General features: G+C 46.6%; 1 protein-coding gene across 3 annotated transcripts; it reads left to right on the top strand.

Annotated features, from left to right (window-relative positions):
- The first annotated feature begins 1,978 nt into the window (after nucleotides 1-1,978).
- LOC140460298 (uncharacterized) lies at nucleotides 1,979-25,474 on the top strand. Of its 3 annotated transcripts, none has more exons than XM_072554753.1 (2): nucleotides 1,979-2,345; nucleotides 23,711-25,474. In XM_072554753.1, the coding sequence occupies exon 2, from the start codon at nucleotides 24,094-24,096 to the stop codon at nucleotides 25,144-25,146; it is 1,053 nt and encodes a 350-aa protein (XP_072410854.1). In that variant the 5' UTR covers nucleotides 1,979-2,345; nucleotides 23,711-24,093; the 3' UTR covers nucleotides 25,147-25,474. The 3 variants fall into 3 exon arrangements, with proteins under 3 accessions (XP_072410854.1, XP_072410857.1, XP_072410856.1); XM_072554756.1 differs by lacking the exon at nucleotides 1,979-2,345 and adding an exon at nucleotides 2,498-5,082; XM_072554755.1 differs by lacking the exon at nucleotides 1,979-2,345 and adding an exon at nucleotides 15,462-15,858.
- The last annotated feature ends 418 nt before the right edge of the window (nucleotides 25,475-25,892 follow it).

Here is a 25,892-nt window from a genome sequence, read left to right on the forward strand (position 1 = left end):
CCAACTTGTCCATGCTGACCTGATATCCTAAATTAATCTAGTCCCATTTGACAGCACCTGATCCATATACTCTGGCAGCTCATTTCATATATGTACCACCCTCTGCATAAAGAAGTTGTCCCTTTTTATATATTTCGCCTCTTACCCTAAACCTCGAGTTCTGGACTCCCCCAGCCCAGGGAAAAGACCTTGTCTATTAACCTGTCCATGCCCCTCATGATTTTGTAACCTCAATTAGATCACTCCGCTGCCTCCGATGCTCCAGTGAAAACAGCCCCAGCCTATTCAGCCTCTCCCTGTAGCTCAAATCCTCCAACCCCCAGCAACATTCCCGTAAATCGTTTCTCACAGAGAAGTCAACGTTTCAGTCGTGAAGAAGGGTTAATACCCAAAACGCTGACTACTCCACACCCTGGTGCTGCCTGGCTTGCTGGCTCCCAACCTCCTGCTTGCCTACCTCGGGTTGCAACATGTAGTGACTCAGTGGTTACACCTGCAGCCTCACAGCGCCAGGGAACCAGGTTTGATTCCACCCTTGGGTGGTTGTCTGTGAGGAGTTTGCACATTCTCCGAGTGTCTGCGTGGGTTTTCTCTGGATGATCCTGTTTTCTTCCATAAACCAAAGATGTGCAGGTCATGTGGATGGGCCATGCTTAATTGCCCATAGAGTTAGGTACATGGGTCTGGATGGGTTACTCTTTGGAGGGTCGATGTGGACTTGTTGGGATGAATGGCCTGTTTCCACACTGTACCTAATCTTATCTGCACTACTTTTGTCTCTAACTAATGGCAGAGTAGACTCGTCCGGCCCATTGGCCTAACATCTGCTCTGATGGTCTGGCGGTCTTAGGTTTCTCTGGTTCATTTCATTGGCAATGTGCAGTCCCTGGCTCAATGAGAAGCAGTGTCCACTGAAAGCAAAGCTCATAGGATCGTAGAACTCCTACAATGTGGAAAAACAGGTCCTTCAGCCGAACACATCTGCACTGATCTTCCGAAGACTAACCAACTCAGATCCATTTTTCTACCCTTCATAAATTGCACACAGACCTCCAAGGGTGGAATTATTCCTGAGTTCCTGGTGCCATGAGGCAGCAGTGCTAACCCTGAGCTACCATGTTGTTGGGTTTGTGGGGTGTAGGGGGGGCAATTGCATTCCAGCAGAAAACAATAACAGCCCAACTACTCTCCCACTGCACCCACTGTCAGAACTGGCAGCAGATTCAGTCCTGGGGGGGTGACCGAAGGCAGCGTCACTGGTGGGATCCGATTGCTGGGAGCGCTGGTGCCCCCGCTGGTGCTTCCGCAAGTTGCAGGAAAACATGAACCTCTTCCCACACTCGGGCCAGCTGAAGGGTCTCTCCCCAGTGTGGACACACTGGTGCTTCAGCAGGGTGGAGGAATTGCTGAAGGCCTTCCCGCACTCAGGGCAGCAGAATGGCCTCCCCCTCCCCCACCCGTATGGACTAGCTGTTGCTTCAGCAGTGTGGAGGAGCGGGTAAAGCACTTCCCACACTCGGACAGGAGAACGTCTTCTCCCCGGTGTGAACGGACTGGTACCTCAGCATGGCTGAGGAATTGCCGAAGGCCTTCCAGCACTTCGGGCAACTGAACGACACCTCCCCCATGTGGACCCACTAATGGTAGATTTACTTAGATATAACTGCGTGACTTTACATATTAAGATATCCCTTTGAATGTGCCCACATCCCTTTGAAATGTAATCTCGTCCATTTAAACCTCTTTATTTGCAGAAATACCCATTAAAATGTCCACGTCCGTTTAAAATGCAGATTGTTCCCTTTAGCTATGACGCCGTTCCGTTATATGTCGGGATATCTGTTTAAATTGAGCCGTGAGCTTTCCCAATGTAGACAGGGCTCCTCGGAACGTGGCAGTGTCCCCCCTGCAGCTGCAGAGCGAGACAGGAGAGTTTGTTTTTGTGAATGAGCAGTTGTAGCGCGAGGTGTCTGTTACTTGGTGACGGTGAGGCTCCCCCGGCCCCGCCCATCCCCCTGAGCTGACGTCACGCGGGGGTGAAGGCGGTTGGGAGGAGAAGTCGCTCGAGCGGGGAAGGGGCGGCCGTTAGGAAAATGGCGCCGTGCGGCCCGGGGCAGACACCCGTCACTGGGCACCGCCGCTTTCCTGGTGCAGCTGCTGTGTCACGGCCACACCGCCCGGCTGTACAGCAGGCAGGAGCCGGTGACCATTCTGGAGGTGGATGGGGTTAAGGGCCTGTTTGGGAACCCGTCGGCCGCCTGGGTGGTGGAGTTCTACTGGTCGTGGGGCGGCCCCTGTGTTAACTCTGGGGCCACCTGGAAGGTACTGGGCCCGGGAGGTGAAAGGTGAGGCAGGTTGGGGGGGGGGGACGGAGGGGAAGGAATGTGGGGCCTGTCCTGTCATAGTGACATTTTACACTCACTTTCCATCTGCTTTTACTGGGGCTTGTGCTGTTTACCCCCTCACTGTTTGTTTAATCCTTGTGCTGTTTACCCCTCACTGTTTGTTTAATCCTTGTGCTGTTTGCTCTTTGCTGTTACTTGTGCAATTGCTGAGGGTAGTGTGTAAATACTGTTGAAGGAGATTATGCACCAGCATGTCGATGCTCCTCAGTGATTGAAGGGGCAGGACCTGTTGAGAATGCTTAGTAAAGTATGTGGTGTACTAAGCCTTGTTAACATGGATATAGTTTGTTATTTGTCAAAATATACTTTTTATTATTTAGAGTCATAGAGATGTACAGCACGGAAACAGACCCATTCGGTCCAACCTGTCCATGCCAACCAGATACCCTACATTAATCTCGTCCAATTTGCCAGCACTTTGGTCATATCCCACTAATCCCTTCCTATTCATCTATCCATTCAGATGTGTTTTCAATGCTGTAATTATACTGACCTCCACTACTTCCTCTGGCAGTTCATTCCATACATGCACCACCCTCTGCAAGGAAAAGTTGCCCCTTAGGTACCTTTAATATCTTTCTGCTCTCACCCTAAACCTATGCCCTCTTGTTGTGAACCTCACCCCGACACTGAGGAAAGGACATTAAAAAAGTTGAGCAGCCAGACAAAATGCAAAAGCTATAAAATGTTGAGCCACATGGGGAAAAAGAACTGTGTCTCTACCCTTTATTTTTCCTATTGGCATTTGAACACTTAAAATCTGTCAATAACACCAGCATCACGACATAATGTCTGTTCCATGGTGTGAACAACAGCACGCCTGCTCGCTGGTGTCACCAACACATGGTCCATGCTCCTCGCTGTCGGCAGAAAAGGCGACGTCGCTTATCTCTGTTCCTAAAGGTCTTCCCTTTATTCTTAAAGTTGTGCCCTCTGGTCCTAGTCTCTCCTACCAATGGAAACATCTTCCCAATGTCATTGCACTGTGGGGATGAAGTCCTACCCTATCTGGTCATTTCTGCTGCTGGGTGAGACTAGGCCTCAAGGTTAGAGGGAGTAGCTTTCAGACAGAGATGAGGAGCAACTGCTTTTCCCAGAGGGTCGTGAATCTATGGAATAGTCTAGATTAGAGTGGTTCTGGAAAAGCACAGCAAGTCAGGCAGCATCCGAGGAGCAGGAAAATCGACGTTTCAGGGAAAAGCCCTTCATCAGGAAAGTGTGTGTGTGTGCATGTGAGTTTGTGAAAAAGACTGCGCGTTGGTGAGTGTATTTGCATGTGTGCATGCTTGATAAATTGTGATTGTGATGGAGTATGAACCTGTGAGAGGGTGAGAGTGTTGAGGGCGTGGTGTATGTGTATGTCTGAGAGACCACATGTATGACAGAGGTATGGATAGAAGTGAGGGGTTACATTTTGCTAAAATAAAGACGGGCAAGACTTGAACAGGTAATGGTAGGGCCCTGGGTCGTGTTGTAGAACAGAGACCCGGAGGTGTTCAGGTTCATTGATCTTGAAAGTTACATCACTGGTAGACAGGGGTGAAGAAGGTGTTTCGCACACTTGCCTTCATTGTTCACATGCTGAGTACAGGAGTTGGGACATCATGTTGGAGATGCACACAGAAAGTACTTTACTCAGACGGTGATAGATATCTGGAATGCATTGTCAGGAAAAGTAGAGGCAGGGATGGTAGATTCATTTAAAGTGCATCTGGGCGGAGGAGATGGTGGCGACCCAGCAAGTCTGAGTCTGTAGTGCTCTGTCCAAGACTCAGGCAAAGTGGGCTGCCTGCCTCCACCACACCTGCCAAATCATTTAAAATAGCTTTTATTTAAATACACTAGTTATTTTGCACCAAACTTGAGCAGTTTAGTGCCCTGTTAAAATGACTAAAGGAAAGAATGCCCGCAGCTCGCACCACATAGGAACCCTTCCCCAGCTGCAGTAGAGGTGTCCGCAGCTGCCCCACTATGGTGGCGAGCCTTGTTGCAGTGATTTCTAAGCTTGAAGAGAAGATCGACACCTTCATAGAAGAGCAGGTGGGAGTCGCTCTCGGTTGCGCTGCAGAAGCACGACCAAGATATTGAAAGAATCGAACATCGAGTCGGAGGGGCGGAGCTAATGGCCGCGACCTCCCAGGCTGCTGCAGAATCAGCCGTGGGTCGGGTCTGGACTCTCGAACAGTGAGTCTGGGCCTTGGAAGATCACATCAAATACCTCAAATCGAGGTGGTCGAGAAAATATTCGTTTGCTGGGCCTTCCCAAATGGGAAGAGGAAGGCCAGCTTACAACGTTTCTGGATCAGTGGTTTCCGCAGTTATTAAATCTGGAGGGTGGATCAGGCCAGGTCAGGGTAGAATGGGCCCACCGGCTTGGACCAGCGCCCCCACCCGGTCCTGTTCCGGCTGCAGTGCTTTTAGGAGAAGCAGATGCTCCTGGAAGCTTCCAGAAATCTTGGGAAAGATCCCCAAGCCATGATTTACAAAGGATCCAAGATTATGCTGTTTCAAGACTTTTCCCTGGCTCTGGTCCAAAAGAGGAGGGCGTTTAAGGGATTTAAACATTCAGTACTCCCTGTGCTACCCAGCGACGCTTCGTTTTAGCCATGAAGGGTCCATGTATAACTTCGGATCACCGGAGAAGGCCAAAGAATTTTTGGAGTCTCTTAGATAAATTGTAAGAGTTAACCCGTGTGGTGAATGATGTTGTTCTGCCCTCCCCCTTCTCTGGTTCACCCTTTTTTTTCTCTTTTATTACTTTATTGCTTAATATTATCTCCGGGAAGTAGGGAGGGGGGGCTTATTTGTTCTCCACTCTGCGATTTTCTCCTTTTTTTTGTAAATATATATAGGCCGGGTGGTCTAGTAGATTTAGGTGAGGAGGGGTCTCTGTTTTGTCTTATTTTTTCTCTTAAAACGGGGTTATTTCCCCCTGTTATTTTGTATTACCATAATTAATTATTATCTGCTGAGATTGTAATTTTATAGTTTTATATGTTTATATGTTGTATTAACATCACCAAATATATCTAGGTGTTGATGTGTGGGTGGGGAGGGGGAGGAGGGTAGGGGACTCATTGTTAACTTTAGCTTGGTCGTACACTTGAATTTTCTTCACTTTATTATGGGGTGCCTTGGTCGAGGGTGGGGCACTGGTCGGGAGAGGATATGATTGGTTTTCGGAAAGGAAGTGATTGCCCCGGAAACGGAAAAAATCTCGATTTAAATATGTTATGTTGTTTTATTTAGAAATAGATTTTTTTATTTTATTGGTGAGTGTAATAAAGAATCTCAATTTTTGTGAATTTTCTATGGTCTAATCTTTTAGATTAGATTACATTACAGTGTGGAAACAGGCCCTTCGGCCCAACAAGTCCACACTGACCCACCGAAGCGCAACCCACCCATACCCCTACATTTACCCCTTGCCTAACACTGGCAATTTAGCATGGCCAATTCACCTGACCTGCACATCTTTGGACTGTGGGAGGAAACCGGAGCACCCGCAGGAAACCCACGCAGACACGGAGAACGTGCAAACTCCACACAGTCAGTCGCCTGAGGCGGGAATTGACCTGGGTCTCTAGCGCTGTGAGGCAACAGTGCTAACCACTGTGCCACCGTACTGCCCAGGTGCATTTTGGATGGTGTTTCTCCTCCCAGGGGGTCTTGGACTTGCCTGGATGATTATGGTGAGTCATTCGCTTAAATAGTGCACCTGGAATGCCAAGGGGAGTAATTCCCCAATCAAAAGGAAGAAAATATTATCAAACCTCAAAAAGGAAAGGGTTCATATACCTCTTCTACAGGAGACCCATTTATTGGATAAAGGAGATTTGAAATTACAACAGGGTGGATTTGATCAGGCCTTCTTTTCTTCCTTCAGCTCAAAATGTAGGGGAGTAGTCATTCTTATTTGGAAGAATCTCCCTTTCAAAATCCTAAGTCAGATAAAAGATGAATCTGGACGATATATACTAATTAAAGCCCTTATAAATGGAGAGGAATATGGGATTTTAAACCAGTATTGTCCCCCGGCGCATCCTTTCAAATTTATAACTGAAGCCTTCTCCAAACTGAGCTCGTCATACAATTATAGGGGGAGACTTTAATTGCATTATGGAGCCGGAAATAGACAGGATACCCAAGAATACTGCAGGTGTATCCCCCAGATTTAGACAATTGGCGAATTTGAATCAAGAATTAGAATTAATAGATGTGTGGAGGTTCCTCCACCCGCAAGGCAGAGATTTCTCTTTTTACTCTAATCCACATAAATGTCACACGAGAATTGACATGCTTTTTATCCTCTCGACTTTTTAAAATTCCATATCGTCCTGTAAAATAGGTGATATGATCATTTCTGATCACGCTGCTGTGTACATGGAAATCAAGGCTAGGAACAATGAGGCATCCCCCTGACATTGGCGTATGGATTCCTTCTTAATGAAGGATAGTAAATTTGCAAAATATTTTTCTCAAGAATTTAAAGCTTTCTTGGAAATTAATTCAGGTACAGCTAGTAACCCGTCAATGATGTGGGAGACTAATGAAGCTTATGCGAGAGTTGTGATCATTTCATACTCGGTGACCCGGAAAAAATTAAAAGGAAAACAACAGCGTCTACTTGAGGCTCGCTTAAAAGCAGCTGAAACAGCATACGCTGACAGACCTTCTATTGCCAAATTACAAAGGATTATGACCCTTAGGACAGCTCTGAATACCGCCTTCACTCAAACGGCAAAGAGGGAAATATTATTTGCAAAACAAAGATTATATGAATTTAGCGATAAATCTGGTAGATGCTTAGCATTTCTTGTAAGGAAAACAAAAGGGCCCCTCAAACTATCACAGCTATCAGGGAAAGTGCTGGTATTCTGATTCACATCACAAAGGGATCAACACAATCTTCAGAAAGTTTTATTCTGATCACAGGATTGTGAAGATAGAGCCAGGAGGATGCAGTCCTTTTTTAAAAGCCTGGCCTTTCCGGACTTAATCCCGGAATAGGTATCGGTCCTGAATGCTCCCCTAACAACCCAGGAAATACTTGGTGCAATCAGGTAACTTCAGAGCGGTAAGGCACCTGGCCCAGAGGGCTTTCAGGTTGAATTTTACAAAGAGTTCACAGGAGTATTAGCTGGCCCACTTATGGACATATACAACTACACAAATAGTCAGGGCTGCCTCCTGCCTTTACTGAAAGAGGTGAATATCTCCCTTATTCTCAAAAAAGGAAAGGATCCAGATGATTGTGCACGATACAGACCAATATCCTTGCTAACTGTAGATTTTTAAATTCTCTCTAAAACATTGGCATTGAGGCTGGAGAGGGTACTGCCATATATCATAAGAGGACCAGACTGGATTTATTAAGGGCCGTGGATCATCTAATAATATTAGAAGGGTCTTGAATGTGAATAAAGTCTGTCATCAGGAAAGAATACCGGGAATAGTAGTCTCATTGGACGCAGAGAAGGCATTCGACAGGGTTGAATGGTCATACCTGTTCTCTACATAGGAAAGGTTTAGCGTTGGAAACGTATTTGCCAAATGGCTCTCAACACTGTATAATGATCCCAAAGTAGTTGTGATCACCAATGGATTAGGTTTGGATAGCTTCAGTGTGGATAGGGCCTGCCGTCAGGGATGTCCTCTCTCACCATTGCTAATCACGCTAACAATTGAGCCACTGGCGGGAAGCGATATGGGCTTACTCTAATATAACGGCCCCGAGGGTTGGTGCAGGTAAACATAAAATTACCCAATACACAGATTATGATCTCCTTTTTCTTAATAATCCTCTGATGTCCATGCCTCTCTTCATCCAAGTTATTAATACATTTAGTTCATTTTCAGGCTACAAAATTAAGTTTTCAAAATCGGAGGCCATGCCGATGGGTGGCCTCACTAATATGTCCCACTTATTGGACGGATCCCACTTCCCCTTTCGGTGGTCTCTGGGGGGTTTCTAACACTTAGGCATTTTTATCACCCCAGTGTTTGGCCAACTGTATAAAGCCAATTTGTACGTCTATTGGAAAGGGTAAGGCAGGACCTTCAACGCTGGGGAGGCCTTCCAATTTCCTGGCTAGGTAGAATAGCCCTAATTAAAATGAATGTCTTGCTCCCTCTTATACCCTATGAGAATGCTTCCGGTGATGCTGCTGAGTATGGCACTGCGCAAACTGTATCATTGGCTGGGTTTTTTCAACTGGAATCCTAGACGGCCCCTCATTAAGTTAAGGAAGCTACAGCTTCCACAGGCAAGGGGAGAGGGCTGGATTTTCCAGACTTTAGGAAGTCTCAGTTAAGTTCCTTGTTCAGCTACATAGCCAATTGGGTCTTGTCTGATCTGCAATCAATCTAGATGGACGTCGAGGCTTCTCAAGTACAGTGCCCTCTTATTAACCTCTTATTTTTAGGTAAGATGAAAATCATCACGAACCACTGTAGAAACCCTACAGTACGAAACACAATTAAAGCTTGGAATATAATGTGGCAAAACGAGGGTAATTCACATAAAACATCCCCCTATACTCCTATAGTGGGGGCATGGGGTTTTCAACCAGAGCTTACAGATGCCATATTCAAATCCTGGAGATCCAGGGGTATCTCCTGTTTCGGGGATCTGTTTGAGGAGGGGTCCTGATGTCTTTTGAATAGCTGCAGCAGAAATTTGGATTACCTAATGGAGACCTCTTTCGATACTTCCAAATTTGAGACGTCATACAGAAGAAGGCTATGCTATTAGATAGTCTCTATAAATCAGATAGAGAACGTAGAGTGTTGTGGCCAATGGGTGTACCCTTGGTCAGCACTCTTTATCATTTATTACATGATGAAATGTCGGAATATATGGACCGTCTGCTTAGAACATGGGATCAGAATTTGGGGCTGGAAATTTCTACAGAACAGTGGAATGACATCTGGGAAAATGCCAAAAAAAATCTCCATTTGTAACAGAACCCAGGCCATTCAGGTAAAGATACTTCATAGGGCCCATATAGTACCAGAACGATTGGCAAACTTTAGGGCAGGAGAATCTGCAATGTGTCCCAAATGTAAAACAGAGGTGGGCATTCTTACACACCGCTTGTGGACGTGCCATAAGATCCTCAAATACTGGACCAAAGTAGTAAACGCCCTGACAGACATCTTGGCAACGTAAATTACAGTAGATCCAGTATCTCCTCTTCTGGGCTTCTCGAGCTTACCTTCTGTGGATGTGCACGGGAGCAAATTATTTTCCATTTTCTCCTTCTGTGCAAGGAAAAATATCTTAGTAAACTGGGTGGCTGAGGGCCTTCCAGGACTTCCAAATTGGCATAGATTAATCATGGAATATATTCCCCTTGACTTCCTTACAAATATGGTGCAACAAAAAACTGAATTATTCTATAACATATAGCAGCCCTTTTTGAATTTCATAGATACAGATATTTTGGCCATTCTATCAAGGACTTTCATCTAGTTGAGGTAACGGTTCAGGCTGGTCCGGGGCCCCTTGGGAGAGGAATCCCGCATGAATACGGGTTTTATTATGACTTGATGTTCACTCATTCCAAGCATGTACTTCACGACTTAATTACTATATTATCCTTTTTTTCTCTTGAATAATGTAATTTATTTGATCATACACTCTGGTTAGTTATGGGTTAGATTAGTAGTTAGTTGAGTTTTGTCTTTTTCTTTGTCAGGTTTTGGCTATTATTTAAGATTTAATTGTATATTAATGTTTGTACTTGTGTTTTTTTTATTTGTAAACTTGTAAAAACATGTTAAATTTTCAATAAAAATATCTTTTTAAAAAAAAAGTGCATCTGGACAGATGCATGAGTAGGTGGAGAGCAGAGGGATATAGATTCAGGAATTGCGCGATAGGTTTAGACAGGGGATTTGGATCGGCTTAGGCTTGAAGGGCTGAAGGGCCTGTTCCTGAGTTGTAAATTTTCTTTGTTCTATGTTGAGGCTGTACAGGATGTTGGTGAATCTTTTTTTTGGAGTACTGGGTACAGTTCTGGTTGCCCTGTAATAGGAGGAATACTATTAGAGATGGTTCGGTAATGATTTACTTGGACATTGCCAGGACTGGAGGGTTTGAGTTATAGGGAGTGGCTGGGACTTTATCACTGGAGTGGAGGAGGTTGAGGAATGACCTTATTGAGATTTGAAAAATCATGAGGGGTGAGGGTAAGGAGAATAGCGAGGAGCATGTGCGGTTATGTAGAGTCGGGGTGGGGAGGTGAAACAAAATTGTGGCTCTACCTTTTTTTCCTCCTATTGGCATTTGGCCAGTTGAATCTGTCAGTTACACCAGCATATCTACAAAGCCTACTGCACGTGCCCCTCAGTGTCAGCAAGCGCTACGCATGTTCGCCGGTGTCTGCAAAAAAACCTGCACATCCTTCTATGTCTGTAAAAATGGTGCATGAATTTCATTTGCCAGCCCAATGAGGAGCACTGGAACACCAGAAGGAGGAGCCTGGTCCTCCTACCATTCAGAACAGCCCTATTGTCTGAATTTGAGACGTCGATTTTCCTGCTCCTCGGATGCTGCCTGACCTGCTGTGCTTTTCTAATCTTGACCCATGAACCTCTGAAGCTGCTGCTGCTCCTCTTTCTCTGAATGAAGACTGAGATTCATCCAAGACTCTAATTTCCTTCCTCTGTCCAACAGCACACTCTTCTCTCACTCCCTTTTCTATTTCTTTTATTTTCATGCTGGGATCCAATTGTTGACTTGCAGCAACTGAAAAAGGGAGTGAATCCAGAAAGAGGACAGACTCTGGAAAAGCTGGTCCCGGTCTGTGCCTCAAACATATGGCAAATGCAGTACCACAGGGTGAAGTTATAGTCTTTACTGTGGGGAGAAAATAGCAGAAATTCGGTGTATTGTTTAAATGGTGGTATATTGGGAAGTGGAGAAAGTGAGGAGTGCAAATGCTGGAGATCAGAGTTGCAATGTGTGGCACCAGAAAAGCTCAGCAGGTCAGGCAGCAGCCAAGCAGCAGGACAGTTGACGTTTCGAGGACGAGCCCTTCATTAGGAATGATGTGTGGACGTACAAAGGGGCCTCAGTGTCCTCCTCCGCCAGTCAGACAGGTGCAGCAAGCAATCAGCAAGGCAAGTGTTATATTAGCAAGAGGAATTGAGTTTAGAAGTGGGGATGTCTCCCTGCAGTTAGGGGGGATCATTGAATATATTCAAGGCTGAGTTCACATGATTTTTGAACAACAAAGAAGTGAATGGTTATTGGGGAAGGCAAGAAAATAGTTTTAAGTACAGAACAGTAACAGACTGACTAAACTCATCCCACCTGCCTGTGTTTGGCCCATATCCATCTGAACCTTTCTTATTCATGTACTTATCAAAATGTATTTTAAACGTTGTAACTGTACCTGCATCCTCCACTTCCCCTAGACATTCATTCCACACACAAACCACTCTCTTTTTATTTTAAGAATAAAAGTGCTCCTCATGTCTTTAGAATCATTCTACTCTCACTTTAAACGTTTGCACCCTCATCTTGAAATGACACCTGCCGTTTACCTCACCTATACTCCTCATGATTTTTTAAACCTCTCGAAGGACACCTCTCAACCTCCAATGCTCCAGTGAGAAAAGTCCCAGCCTCTGCACCTAGATGTAGGGAGATCCGTATCCATTTGTGATCTGTTCAATGCTGGTGCAGGCTTGAAAGACCAAATGGCCTACTCCTGCTCCCAATTCTCATGCTTTGTCCTGGACAGCAAGAGACCACAGACATAAGAGCAGAAAGTGGGCTATTCAGCCCATCAGGTCTGCTCTTACCATTCAATCGTAGTTGATCAATTTCTGAGTACCATTCTGCTGCTTTCTCCCTGTCCCCCTCGATACTCAAGAACCTAGCTATCTCAGTCTAAATATCCTCAGTGACCTGGCCTCCGCAGTCTTCTGTGCCAATGAATTCCATAGATTCACCACTCTCTGGCTGAATAGGCTTCTCCTTATCTCCATTCTAAAAAGTCTTCCCTTTACTCTAAAGCTGTGCCCTCGGGTCTTAGTTTCTCCTACTAATGGAAACATCTACCCAACATCTACCCAACATCCACTCTGTCCAGGCTGTTCAGTCTTCTGTATGTTTCAGTTAGATCTCCCCTGAGTATGGGCCTGTTAATCAGCATGAACCAGACCCTTCAGGATGAGGTACAGCAGGGATTAGGTTCAGCAAATTGAAAATGGAGGGAGAGTGTGTGGGATGGAGATCTTCAGCCTCTAAGGAATAAGAGAGGAAAGAAAGTTCACTATAACTTAGAATTGATTGGATGGGCTGATGGGCCAAGGAGGGGCAGAAAGAGTTGAACTTGGAGAAATGTGAGGTGTTGCATTTTGGTCAAGCAATGCAGGCAGGACTTACACAGGACTTACACTGCAGAAGAAAGAGACCTTGGAGTGCAGGTTCATAGTTCCTTGTAAGTGGAGTCGCAGGTAGACAGGATAGTGAAGATGATGTTTGGTATGCTTTTGTCTATTGGTCAGAGCATTGAGTGAAAGAGTTGGGAGGTCATATTGTGGCTGAACAGGACATTGGTTAGGCCACTTTTGGAATATTGTGTGTAATTCTGGTCTCCATCCTATGGAAGGATGTTGTGAAACTTGAAAGGGTTTGGAAAAGGTTTATAAGGCTGGTGTCAGAGTTGGAGGGTTTGAGCGAGAGGGAAAGGCTGAATAGGCTGGGCCTGTTTTCCCTGTAGTGTCGGGGCTGAGGGGTGGCATTATAGAAGTTTATAAGGGGCATGGATAGGTTGAATAGCCAAGGTCTTTTCCTCCAGGTAGGGGAGTCCAAAACTAGAAGGCAGAGGTTTGAGCTGAGAGGGCAAAGATTTAAAAGGGACCTGAGGGACCACATTTTCTCAGAGGGTGCTGCATGTATGGAACAAGCTGACAGGAAGTGGTGGAGGCTGATACAATGACAACATTTAAGAGGCATCTGGATGGGTACATGAATAGGAAGGGTTTTGAGGAATATGGGCCACATGCTGGCAAATGGAATAGATTGATTTTGGATATATGGTTGGCATCGACGAGGTGGGTGGAAGGATCTGTTTGTGTGGTGTGTGACTCTTACTGTATTCGGTGAATGCAGAAGTGTGGTTGTGAAGACTGGACTTTCAGAGCAGCTTTCAAAGATGTTTTGCCCTTACTGGGACCGGAACAAGTTACAATGAAATCTTTTGTTTGTGAGACAGCAAGCAACTAAGTGAGTACATCTGGGATTTTGGGGGAAAGTGGGAATTCGTTTCACTTTAAGGATGAAGCCCTACCTTCTCCAGTCATTTCTGCTGGTGGCTGAGACTAGGCCTTGAGCTTTGGGGGAGTAGGTTTAGGACAGAGATGAGGAGGAGGAAGTGAGGGCTGCTGCTTTTCCCAGAGAGTAGTTTATCTGCGGAATTCTCTGCCCAAGGAAGCAGGCTCCAAAATGCACCGGTTCTAACTCTTCGACTTGATGTACCCGTGACTGTAAACTTTGAAGTGCTTTGGTTAACTGATGTAAATATTTCCCACTCGTCCAACAATACAGTGACAGCTGTTTCAGTCATTGGGATGGTTTTGATTCATCTACTCTTATTAGACAATATTCATGACAATGTACACGAGGTAATTCTATATAAGCAAGTTGTAGACAATTTAAAAAGGCTGACCAGGCAAGGAGGTGGTTAACAAACCCAGGGCATCCCTCTTAGAGTATGCATCTTGTTTGTTTATAAATTAAACACACTTCAGATCTTTTCCTAGCTGCTTTCCAAAAATCTGGGTGCCACCAGGTTTGTGAGTGTTAACAATAATGTACATAATCAACTGAAATAGGCAGCAGCAAAGAATGAACACAAACCAGTCCAGTAGGGGTCACCCACATTTTGGTTTGAGTATTGAGGGATTACCCTTTTTGAGGCCCCTGTGATATCTGTACCATACCCAGGCTAATGTGCATTGAAACCAGATTGAAGTGTTAACTTTTCTGCAAACTTCTACCTGTGTGTGTGTGTCTCTCTGTAACATTTTCCAACTTGCTTCATATCTCAGTTTGTCAGCTTTTGTTTATTCCTTCCTTCCTTCCAAGGCTAGCGAAGCACACACTTTCCAGAACAGTCCAAATTAGGGAGTTGAGCCTCACAAATCCTGGCTATGACACATAGCTGCTTAACCAACTGTGCAAACTCTCAATATCTGTCAGCCGTTTCATTTGCAAATCGAACACTGTTTTCAAAGCAAGTTGTTTGTGTCTCTGCATGAGTCCACAACCCAGGGGAAATCCAACGGAGTCTTTAATAGTTGCCCAATGTGTCCTGTATGCTAAATTAATTCAAGTCTGGATGTCCTAAAGCGAGCAATTATACTTATTGCAGATTTCTACTACCCAATTAAGACTAATGTCGGGCACTCGAATGGATTGGTGGCATTTTATATAATTATTCCCGACAGTGTGGGAACGGGCCCTTCAGCCCAAAAAGTCCACACCAACGCTCCGAAGAGCAACCCACCCAGACCCATTCCCCTACATTCACCCCTGACTAATGCACCTACTACGGGGCAATTTAGCATGGCCAATTCACCTAACCTGCACATCTTTGAACTGTCGGAGGAAACCCGTTCAGACACGGGGAGAATGTGCAAACACCACACAGACAATTGCTCGAAGCGGGAATTGAACGCAAATCACTCAGTTACATTTTCCAAAGAAGCCTGTTGTTCTACAACCTAGAGTGGTGTGATTTTAAATCCAGGTTAAAGTGGATTGGCTATGCTAAATTACCCATAGTGCCCAGGGATGTGCAGGTTAGGGTGGAACGGTCATGCTAAATTACCCATAGTGCCCAAGGATGTGCAGGTTAGGGTGGATTGGTCATGCTAAATTACCCATAGTGCCCAAGGATGTGCAGGTTAGGGTGGATTGGTCATGCTAAATTACCCATAGTGCCCAAGGATGTGCAGGTTAGGGTGGATTGGTCATGCTAAATTACCCATAGTGCCCAAGGATGTGCAGGTTAGGGTGGATTGGCCATGCTAAATTCGGCATCAGGTGTATTACTCAGGGTTAAATGTATAGCAATGGGTGTGGGTGGGTGACCCGTGAGAGGGTCGGTGAGTCCGAGTGGCCTGCTTCCACACTGGAGATTCTCTGAAGAGAGGGGGCTTTGGAAAGTGTGTTCTCCGCCCCTTCAGCCGCAGCGCATGCGCAGCGCGTGGGCTTGCTGTCGGTCTTCCCCTCCCCCCTTGCCGTCACTTTTCCTTGCCCCGCCCCTGGTTCCTTTATTGACGTCACAACGCGGAAGTCGACCTGTCAAAGTGAATCTCCCTCCATCTGGACAACTCTTCATCCTGGGAGGGAGGCAGAGATGGAAGGAGGCGAAATTGTTCACTTGTAGCAACTGGAGTGAATCCAGGGAGGGAGCAGACTCCGCAAACTCCGGTATGTGTCTTAATTATCCGGGTGAGGAGGAACTGAAGAATCGATGTTGGGAAGGCGAGGGGTAGATAGTTTTCTGTTTTGATCTTTAAAATGAACCCGATTCCCACCACTAACTGCAACAGGTGTAAGTACAGCACATGCAATTTTCCTCATTGCAGCTTCAAGCCGGTTTTGCGTCCTGTTCTTCCTACGCCTTTGCTCCAGCACAGTCAGCTTCCTTCCCTCATTCCCATCTCCCCGCCCTGATGTTCCAAGCTGACCCTCAAAAGATCTGTTTGTCTCTCCATTCTTTTTTGTGGGTTTTGAAAACTTTCCCAATCCTCTAATTATAAGAGTTGGGAAGTTATGTTGTAGCTGCACCAGACATTGGTTAGGCCACTTTTGGAATGTTGTGTGCAGTTCTGGTCTCTCTGCTGGAGGAAGGATGTTGTGAAACGTGAAAGGGTTCAGAAAAGATTGACAAGGATGTTGTCAGGGTTTGAGCTGAATAGGCTGGGGCTGTTTTCTCTCGAGCGCCAGAGGCTGAGGGGTGACCCTACAAACTTTTATAAAATCAGGAGGGGCATGATAAGGTAAATAGACAAGGTCTTTTCCCTGGATGGGTCATAGTTTTAGTGTGAGGGTGCGTGCAAAGAATGAGCTGCCAGAGACAGTGGTGATGGCTGGTACAATTACAACATTTAAAAGGCATCAGGATGACATTGACTGCATTGGCGCCACCTCGTGCTCCCACGAGTAAGTTGAGCAATTCATCAACTTCACGAACACATTCCACCCTGACCTTAAATTTACCTGGATCATCTCTGACACCTTCCTCCCCTTCCTGGACCTCTCCATCTCCATTAATGACGACTGACTTGACACCGACATTTTTTTACAAACCCACCGACTCCCACAGCTACCTGGATTACACCTCTTCCCACTCTACCTCCTGCAAAAATGCCATCCCGTATTCCCAATTCCTCTGCCGTATCTGCTCCCAGAAGGACTATTTCCACCACAGAACACACCAGATGGCCTCGTTCTTAGAGACCACAATTTCCCTTCCCACATGGTTAAAGATGCCCTCCAACGCATCTCGTCCACATCCCGCACATCTGCCCTCAGACCCCACACCTCTAACCGTAATAAGGACAGAACGCCCCTGGTGCTCACCTTCCACCCTACCAACCTTCGCATAAACCAAATCATCTGCCGACATTTCCGCCAAAAAGACCCCACCACCAGGGATATATTTTCCTCCCCATCCCTTTTCCACCTTCCGCAAAGACCGTTCCCTCCGTGACTACCTGGTCAGGTCCACACCTCCCTACAACCCACCCTCCCATCCTGGCACCTTCCCCTGCCACTGCAGGAATTGAAAAACCTGCACCCTCACCTTCATCCAAGGCCCTAAAGGAGCCTTCCACATCCATCAAAGTTTTACCTGCATATCCACCAATATCATTTATTGTATCCGTTGGTCCCGATGCAGTCTCCTCTACATTGGGGAGACTGGATGCCTCCTAGCAGAGTGCTTTTGGGGACATCTCTGGGACACCTGCACCCATCAACTACACCGCCCTGTGGCCCAATATTTCAACTCCCCCCTCCCACCCCCGACACCTCCCACCCCTGGATGCTTGGAGGAAGAACGGCTCATCTTCTGCCTCAGAACACTTCAACCCCAGGGCATCAATGTGGACTTCAACAGTCTCCTCATTTCCCTTTCCTCCACCTCACCCCAGTTCCAAACACTCTGCTGCCATTTTCACTATTTTCACTTTGCTGTACCTCATCCTGAATGGTCTGGTTCATGCTGATTAACAGGCTCACACTCAAGTGACATCCAATTGGACACAGTGGACATTGGAAAGATGTTTCCATTGGTAGGAGGGAATAGGACCTGAGGACACAGCCTAAGGGTAAATGGAAAGCCTTTTAGAACAGAGATAAGGAGAAAGTACTTCAGCCAGAGAGCGGTGAATCTATGGAATTTAATGCCGCAGAAGGCTGCAGAGGCCAGGTCACTGAGGATATTTAAGACTGAGACAGATAGGTCCTTGAGTATCAAGGGGATCGAGGGCTACGGGAAGAAAGTGGGAGAATGGGGTTGAGAAACTTATCAGACACTATTGAATGGTATGAATAGACCTGATGGGCTGAATGGCATAATTTCTGCTCCTCTGTCTTCAGTCACTTGCTGTCCTGGACACAGAGTGAGAAAATTGGGAGCAGGGGTAGGCTATTTGGTCTTTTGAGCCTGCACCAGCATTGAACACATCATAACAGGATATGAATCTGCCTACATTTAGGTGGAGAGACTGGGACTTTTTCACTTGACCATGGGAGGTTGAGAGGGTGACCTTATTGAGGTTGATAAAGGATATGGATGACGTTAATGGTGGGTGTCATTTCCCTCGGTGGCGGTTTCAAGATTAGGGTGCGAACTTTGAAGGTGAGAGGAGAAAGATTCAAAAGAGACATGAGGGACTCTATTTTTCTTTTACACAGAGTGGTTTGCGTGTGGAATGAATGTCTAGAGGAAGTCGTGGATGCAGGTACAGTTACAGGACAGGCTATAAGGGGTGAATAGATTATTTCGGGTGTTGTGAAATTGGTTCCGACTACGTAGTAATAGAGTCACGGAGTTGCAGAGCACAGAACCAAACCCTTCAGTCCAGGCTGTTCAGATATCCGAACTTAATCTAATGACCCATTCGCCAGTATTTGATCCACATCCTTCAAAATCCTCCTTAATCATGTCCCCATCCAGATGCCTTTTAAATGTTGTAATTGTACCAGCCTCCACCACTTCCTCCAGCAGCCCATTCCATATACACACCACCCTCTGTGTGAATGGGTTGTCTCTTCAGTCTGAAATATATCTTTTCCCGATCACCCAAAACCGATGCCCTCTAGGTTGGACCTAGATGTCGGTAGATTCATATCCAGTTATAATTCGTTGAATGCTGGTGCAGGCTTGAACAAACAGATGGCCTACTCCTGCTTCCAATTCTTGCCCCCTCTGTCCAGGACGGCAGGAGAACATAATTCATCGGAGCAGAAATTGGCCATTCAAGGTCAGCTCTGCCATTCGATCATGGCTGATAGGTTTCTCAACCACATTCTCCCACTTTGTCTCCACAACCCTCCATCATCTTGATGCTCAAGAATGTCTCTATCTCAGTCTTAAATATCCTCAGTGACCTGGCCTCCACAGCCTTCTGTGGCAGTGAATTCCATAGATTCACCGCTTTCTGGCTGAAGAAGTTTCTCCTTACCTCAATTCTAAAAGGTCTTCCCTTTACTCTGAGGCTGTGCACACTAGTCCTAGTCTCTCCAGTCAATGGAGACACCTTCCCAACTTCCACTCTTTCCAGGCCATTCAGTATTCATTACGTTTCAGTTAGGACACTCCTGCTTGTGGGCCTATTAACCAGCGTCAACTGCATCCTTCAGGATGAGTTACAGCAGGGATTAGGTTCAGCAAACTGAGAATGGAGGGAGAGTGTGTGGGATAGAGATTTTCAACTTCTAAGGAATAAGCAAGGAAAGAGAGTTCACTATAAATTAGAACTGATCAGGTGGGCTGATTGGCCAAAGTGTGGTAGATGGAGTTTAAATCCGAGAAGTGTGTGGTTTGCATTTTGGTTAAGCAATCCAGGCAGGACTGACATGGTAAAGGGGGATATTGCAGAACAAAGAGACCTTAGAGTGCAGGTTCATAGTTCCTTGAAAGCGGAGTCACCGGTAGACAGGATAGTGAAGAAGGCATTTGGTATGCTTTCCTTTATTGGTCAGTGCATTGAATATAGGAGTTGGGAGGTCATGTTGTGGCTGTGTAGGACATTGGTTAGTCTACGTTTGGAAAACTGTATTCATTTCTGGTCTCCCTTTTTATAGGAAAGACATTGTGAAACTTTGAAAGGGGTCGGAAAAGATTTACAAGTCTGCTGTTTGAGTGACAGGGAAAGGCTCAAATGGCTGGGGATATTTTCCCAAGAGCATTGGAGGCTGAGGGGTGACCTTATAGACGTTCATAAGGGGCATGGATAGGGTGAATATCCAAGGTCTTTTCCCCAAGGTAGGAGAGTCCAAAACTAGAAGGCATACGTTTGAGATGAGTCGGAATTTTTAAAGGCATCTGAATGGGTACATGAATAGGAAGGGTTTAGAGAGATGTGGGCCACATGCAGGCAAATTGGACTAGATTAATTTAGGATATCTGTTTGGCCAGACGAGTTGGACCAAAGGGTCTGTTTCCGTGCTGTATGACTCTAATCTCCTTCGGTGAAAGCAGAAGTGTGATTATGAAGGCTGGAGTTTCAGAGCAGCTTTCAAAGATGTTTTGCCCTTAATGGGAGCAGAAGAAGTAACAATGAAATCCTGCATTTGTGAGACAGCAACTGAGTGAGTGAGTACATCCGGGATTTTGGTGGAAAGTGGGAATTCATTGCACTGTGGAGATGAAGCTCTACCTATTGAGTCATTTCTGCTGGTGAATGAAACCAGGCCTCAAGATTAGGAGGAGTAGATTCAGGACAGAGATGAAGAAGAACTGTTTTTCCTGGAGAATAGTGAATCTGTGGAGTTCTCTGCCCAAGGAATCAGTAGAGGCAGCTTCATTAAGTATATTCAAGACACAGTTGGAGGTGGTTTTTGCATGGTAGGGGAATTAAGGGTAGTTGGGACAATGCAGGGAGGAGGAGCTGAGACAATGGATAGATCAGCCATGATCTTAATGAATGGTGGAGCAGGCTAGATGGGCCAAATGGCCTACTCCTGCTTCTATTACTATGAAACTACAAACCTGCATCTCCCATGGCTAACCCACCTAACTTCGACTTTCTGGGCAATTTAGCATGAACAATCCAAACCAAGGCCAGTGAGCAACGTAGTGATGTGGGAAATGAACTTCAGAGAATGATAGAAAGGGACAAGGAGAGTAAATATGCCAGCAATCAAAAATTGAAACCAGAAATGGTATCTGAATGTGTGCTGCATTGTGACAAAAGTAAATGAGTTGACTGCACACATTGAAGAGAATAATTATGATCTGAGACTCCTTACAGAGACATGGCTTCAGGATGACAAGGATTGGATCCTGAATATCGAGGGTTTGGTCAAATGGGAAGTGAGGTAAAGGTATAAGGTTGGTGCTGCTAATCAAAGCACTGATCACAGGGTAGTCTGGTGTCAGCTCGGATTTCAGGTCCTGATTTCTCTGTCCTCTGTTGATCTCCCTGTTCCTACAGAGTAACATGTCGGTCTGTTGTCAGCTCTGCTGGATTTCTGCTGAAGCTTTGCCCCCCCCCCCCCAACTTTTTTTTTGTCACATTCTGGAACAATAAAGCATTCAGCCAATCAAGCCCCAACCCACATATCCCAGCCTGTCAACCATCCAGACACACAGTGTAATCATAGCAGGGAATCACACAAGAAAAATGAATCCAAATTTGAAACAAATAGGTGCTCTTGTTTAATGTTTGTTCATTCGGAAGTAAACCAGAAATGGGGGTCTCCTAGGATTCTGAGACTGTCATACTTGAGGAATTCTCTCTCTCTTTCATCTATCTATGAGAACCCAGCTATGATTTACAACAATATTTACACCAACAGAAATAGACAAAGATGTACAGGATGGAAATAGACATTTTCTCTCTCATGCGCGCACACACACAAGTCCACGGGAGTGAATGTATATTTGCAGAGCTGAGCTGAAATGTCACTTTTTGTTATCAAAATTTAAGTTATATGGAGAAGGTGCCTTCCAGGGATTTCTGGGATTTGCATATTAATGAAACCTGCAACCCATTTGTAAAGATGAAAGGCTTAACAATCCAGGTTTGTTCAATGTATCATTTCAGTGGCAGGACACTGTCATCTTTTTCTATAAATTCTATGTATTATGATCTTATTCTCCACAATCACCTGATGAAGGAACAGCGCTCCAAAAGCTAGTGCTTCTAAATAAACCTGTTGGACTATAATTTGGTGTTATGATTTTTAACTTTGTCCAGGTTAGGGGGGATTGCCTATGCTCAATTATCCATAGTGCCCAGGGATTAGATTACTTACAGTGTGGAAACAGGCCCTTCGGCCCAACAAGTCCACACCGCCCCGCCGAAGCGTAACCCACCCATACCCCTACATCTATATCTACCCCTTACCTAACACTACGGGCAATTTAGCATGGCCAATTCACCTGACTTGCACATCTTTGGACTGTGGGAGGAAACCGGAGCACCCGGAGGAAACCCACGCAGAAACGGGGAGAACGTGCAAACTCCACACAGTCAGTCGCCTGAGGCGGGATATGAACCCGGGTCTCCGGCGCTGTGAGGCAGCAGTGCTAACCACTTTGCCACCGTGCCGCCCACATGTGCAGGTTAGGTGTGATAGTCAGTGAGTAGAGCAAGAGGTGTAGGGGAATGGGTGTGGGTGGGTTACCCTTCGAGGGTTGGTTTGGACTCGTTGGGCTGAGTGGCCTGCTTCCACGCTGTGGGGATTCTGTGAAGGAAAGGGATTCCTGCAACTGTGCACCTCACCTCGCCCCGCCCCTTTTGTTTCGCCCCTTCTCCCTCCCCCTCCCCCCTCCCCCTCCCCCACCCTCGACGCATTGATGGCGTCACAACGCGGAAGTGGTCCTGTCAGTTTGAGTGAAACTCCCTCTCAATGGGCAACTCTTTGTCCTGGGAGGGGAGGGGGGAAATCTATTCACTTGTGGCAGTTGGAGTGAATCCAGGGAGGGAGCAGGCTTGGCAACCTCAGGTATGTGTCTTAATTACCCGGGTGAGGAGGGACGGAAGGATAGCGTGGGGCTGTTTTCCCCATCACACCAGAGCCTGAGAGGTGACATTATAGACTTTTATAAAATCATGAGGAGCATGGATAGGGTAAATAGACAAGATCTTTCCCTTGGGATGGGGAGTCCCGAACTGTAAGGTCATAGGTTCAGGGTGACGGCAGTGGGGAGATGTAAAAGAGACCTCAGGGGCAACTTTTTCATGAAGAGGGTGATGCGTATATGGAATGAGCTGCCAGAGGAAGTGGTGGGGGCTGGTACAATTCCTACAGTTAAAAGGCATCTGGATGGGCGGATGAATACAAAGGGTTCAGCTGGAGAGGGGCCAAGTGGTGGCAAATCATAGAGATGTACAGCACGGAAACAGACCCTTCGATCTAACTCGTCCTTGCCGACCAGATAGCCAACCCAATTTAGTCCCAGCACCCAGCCCATATAGGGGCTAAGTGATAACAAATGTGACTAGATTAATTTAGGAAATCTGGTCAGCTCGGACAGGTTGGGCCCAAGGGTCTGTGTCTGTGCTGTGTGACTCTAATCGTCTTCAGTGAAAGCAGAAGTGTGGCTGTGATAACTGGACTTTCAGAGGATGTTTTGCCCTGACTGGGAGCAGAAGAGTTTGAAGTGTATCGGTATTAATGCCTTGACGTTTCATTTTGCTTCCAACTTTCTTGGGTCGTTAACCATTTTGTGTCTGGTTCTTCCTCAAGAAGCTGCATTGCAGGTTCACCCTAAATTGACACTTTTTTTTGCTTCCCAAAAGCAGACCTGCTCACTCTTAGCAATATCCCAGTGTTGTGAAAGATATTAACTTTCAGGTGGAATTATCCAAAATTCAGAGCGATGTCAGTCTTGATGTTTTTTGCTCATCTGCCCCTGTAAGATCCTGAATCAGCACCTTCAGGAGAATTATTTAGATTGGAGTGAGAACAGAGGGGGAGAGAGAGTGGGATGGTGCTTTCAATTTTGTGGAGAAACAAGAATATTCCACAGAAGGTAGAATTGCTTGTTCTGAATTCTACCCTGCACTGACAGTGATGACTTTTGCAATCTCTTTTTAAACAGTGTATTTGAAGATTTGAAGATAGAAGTTTCAAAATCAACGCATGAAGTTCTTATGCCCGAAACATTGACTCTCCTGCTATTCGGATGCTGCCTGACCTGTTGGCCATTTCCAGTACCACACATTTCAACACTGATCCTCCAGCGTCTGCAGTCCTCACATTGACGTCAATGACTCAATCCATCGGGACCAGAAAGAATTTTCAACTATGAGTCTGTGAGAAGGAGCAAAGCGTTTTGGTTCCTGTTTGAGTACGTTTTCAGCATCAGTGGGACTGGATGAGAGACCCTACCATTGTAGCGCATTGAGTGTGGGGCATGTAGCAGCAGGAATTGACAGCAGGGAGGGGCTGGAAACGTATTTGTGTGCAGCTGAAGCTTCGGCCATGGAGAAACCCGAGGAATCCCGCCCCGTGGAGAAACGGTGCAAGTGCAGTGATGGCGGGAATGGCTTCCATTTCCCGTCTGCCCTGCAGATTCATCAGCACATCCACACAGGGGACAGGCCATTCTCCTGCCCTGAGTGCGGGAAGGGCTTTGCCCAGACCTCCGCCCTGCTGAGGCACCAGCGGACCCACACCGGGGAGAGGCCATTCCCCTGCCCAGAGTGCGGGAAGGCCTTCAGTAATTGTTCCGACCTGCTGAGGCACCAGCGGTCCCACTCGGGGGAAAGGCCCTTCAGCTGCCCCAACTGCGGAAAGAGATTTACCCAGGCCTCCCACCTGCTGAGGCACCTGCGGGCCCACGCAGGGGAGAGGCCGTTCTCCTGCCCTGAGTGTGGGAAGAGATTTACCCAGGCCTCCAACCTGCTGACCCACCGGCGGTCCCACACAGGGGAGAGACCCTTCAGCTGCCCCGAGTGTGGGAAGGCCTTCAGTAATTCCCCCAACCTGCTGAGGCACCAGCAGGTCCACACGGGGGAGAGGCCCTTCAGCTGCCCAGATTGTGGGAAGGCTTTCAGCGATTCCTCTTCCCTACTGACCCACCAGCGGACCCACAGTGGGGAGAGGCCCTTCAGCTGCCCCGAGTGCGGGAAGGCCTTCAACAATTCCTCTTCTCTGCTGACCCACCAGCGGATCCACACTGGGGAGAGGCACTTCAGCTGCCCCGAATGTGGGAAGGCCTTTAGCAATTCCCCCAACCTGCTGAGGCACCGGCGGGTCCACACAGGGGAGAGGCCTTTCAGCTGTCCCGAGTGCAGGAAGGCCTTCAGCAATTCCTCAAACCTACTGAAGCACCAGCGGATTCACACGGGGGAGAGGCCCTTCAGCTGCCCCGAGTGCAGGAAGGCCTTCAGTAATTCCTCCGCCCTGCTGACCCACTGGCGGGTCCACACGGGGGAGAGGCCGTTCAGCTGCCCCGAATGCGGGAAGGACTTCACCCGCTCCTCCCACCTCCAGAGGCACCAGCGCATTCACCTACCATCGCAGGGTGTTTGAAGGAGCAACGGCTGAGTGTCATTATCGACTGGACTATTGACCCAGTTCCAGGTGCTCCCGGGTTTGAATCCCACTGCAGCAGATGGCGCTATACAGGGTACAGGTTGAAATTGCTGAGTGAGGCAACACTTCCTCCGGGTTAAGGCTGTACCAAGGACCCAATTAGAAAGGGACATCTCAGTGCTGATCAATAGTAAAGAAAGTGGTGGGGCGAAATGTGTGCGCTTTGATTTTGAGCTGTTCAACAAGCAACTTTATCTCTGCCTTTTTGCTGAGGAGATCTGAAGTTGTAACAAAGTTGGGTCGCAATAAAGGTTACCTGAACTTACTGCCGCGCTCAGACTCTCATTGAAAGCTTTGAGCGCCAAGGGGTTTTTGTTTTAAAGCTGCTCATTTCTTTCAGTCTCCTGCACTAAGCTTCCAATGTCGCATATCAGATGGAGTCGTGAATGAGCAGCCAGTATCGTGAGAAATTGTCAATTTTTCAGGAGTGCAGAGAGTGTCATTTCATCGGCATTGTAAGATTTCTTGGCAGCATCAGGAGGTGTGGGCTGTGTTCGCAAGAAATTATGTGGAGGAGCCAATGTTGGACTGGGCTGGATAAAGTTAAAAATCACACAACACCAGTTTTTAGTCCAACAGGTTTATTTGGAAAGCACTAGCTTTCGGAGCACTGCTCCTTCAGCAGGTAACTGTGGAGCAGAATCATAAGACACAGATTTTATAGCAAAAGATCACAGTGTCAT

Source organism: Chiloscyllium punctatum, chromosome 36 (assembly GCF_047496795.1).
Source record: "Chiloscyllium punctatum isolate Juve2018m chromosome 36, sChiPun1.3, whole genome shotgun sequence".
Classification (NCBI taxonomy): Eukaryota; Metazoa; Chordata; class Chondrichthyes; order Orectolobiformes; family Hemiscylliidae; genus Chiloscyllium; species Chiloscyllium punctatum.

Coding starts and splice junctions, on each gene's coding strand:
- LOC140460298 (XM_072554753.1), top strand. CDS start 24,094: ATGGAGAAACCCGAGGAATCCCGCCCCGTGGAGAAACGGTGCAAGTGC.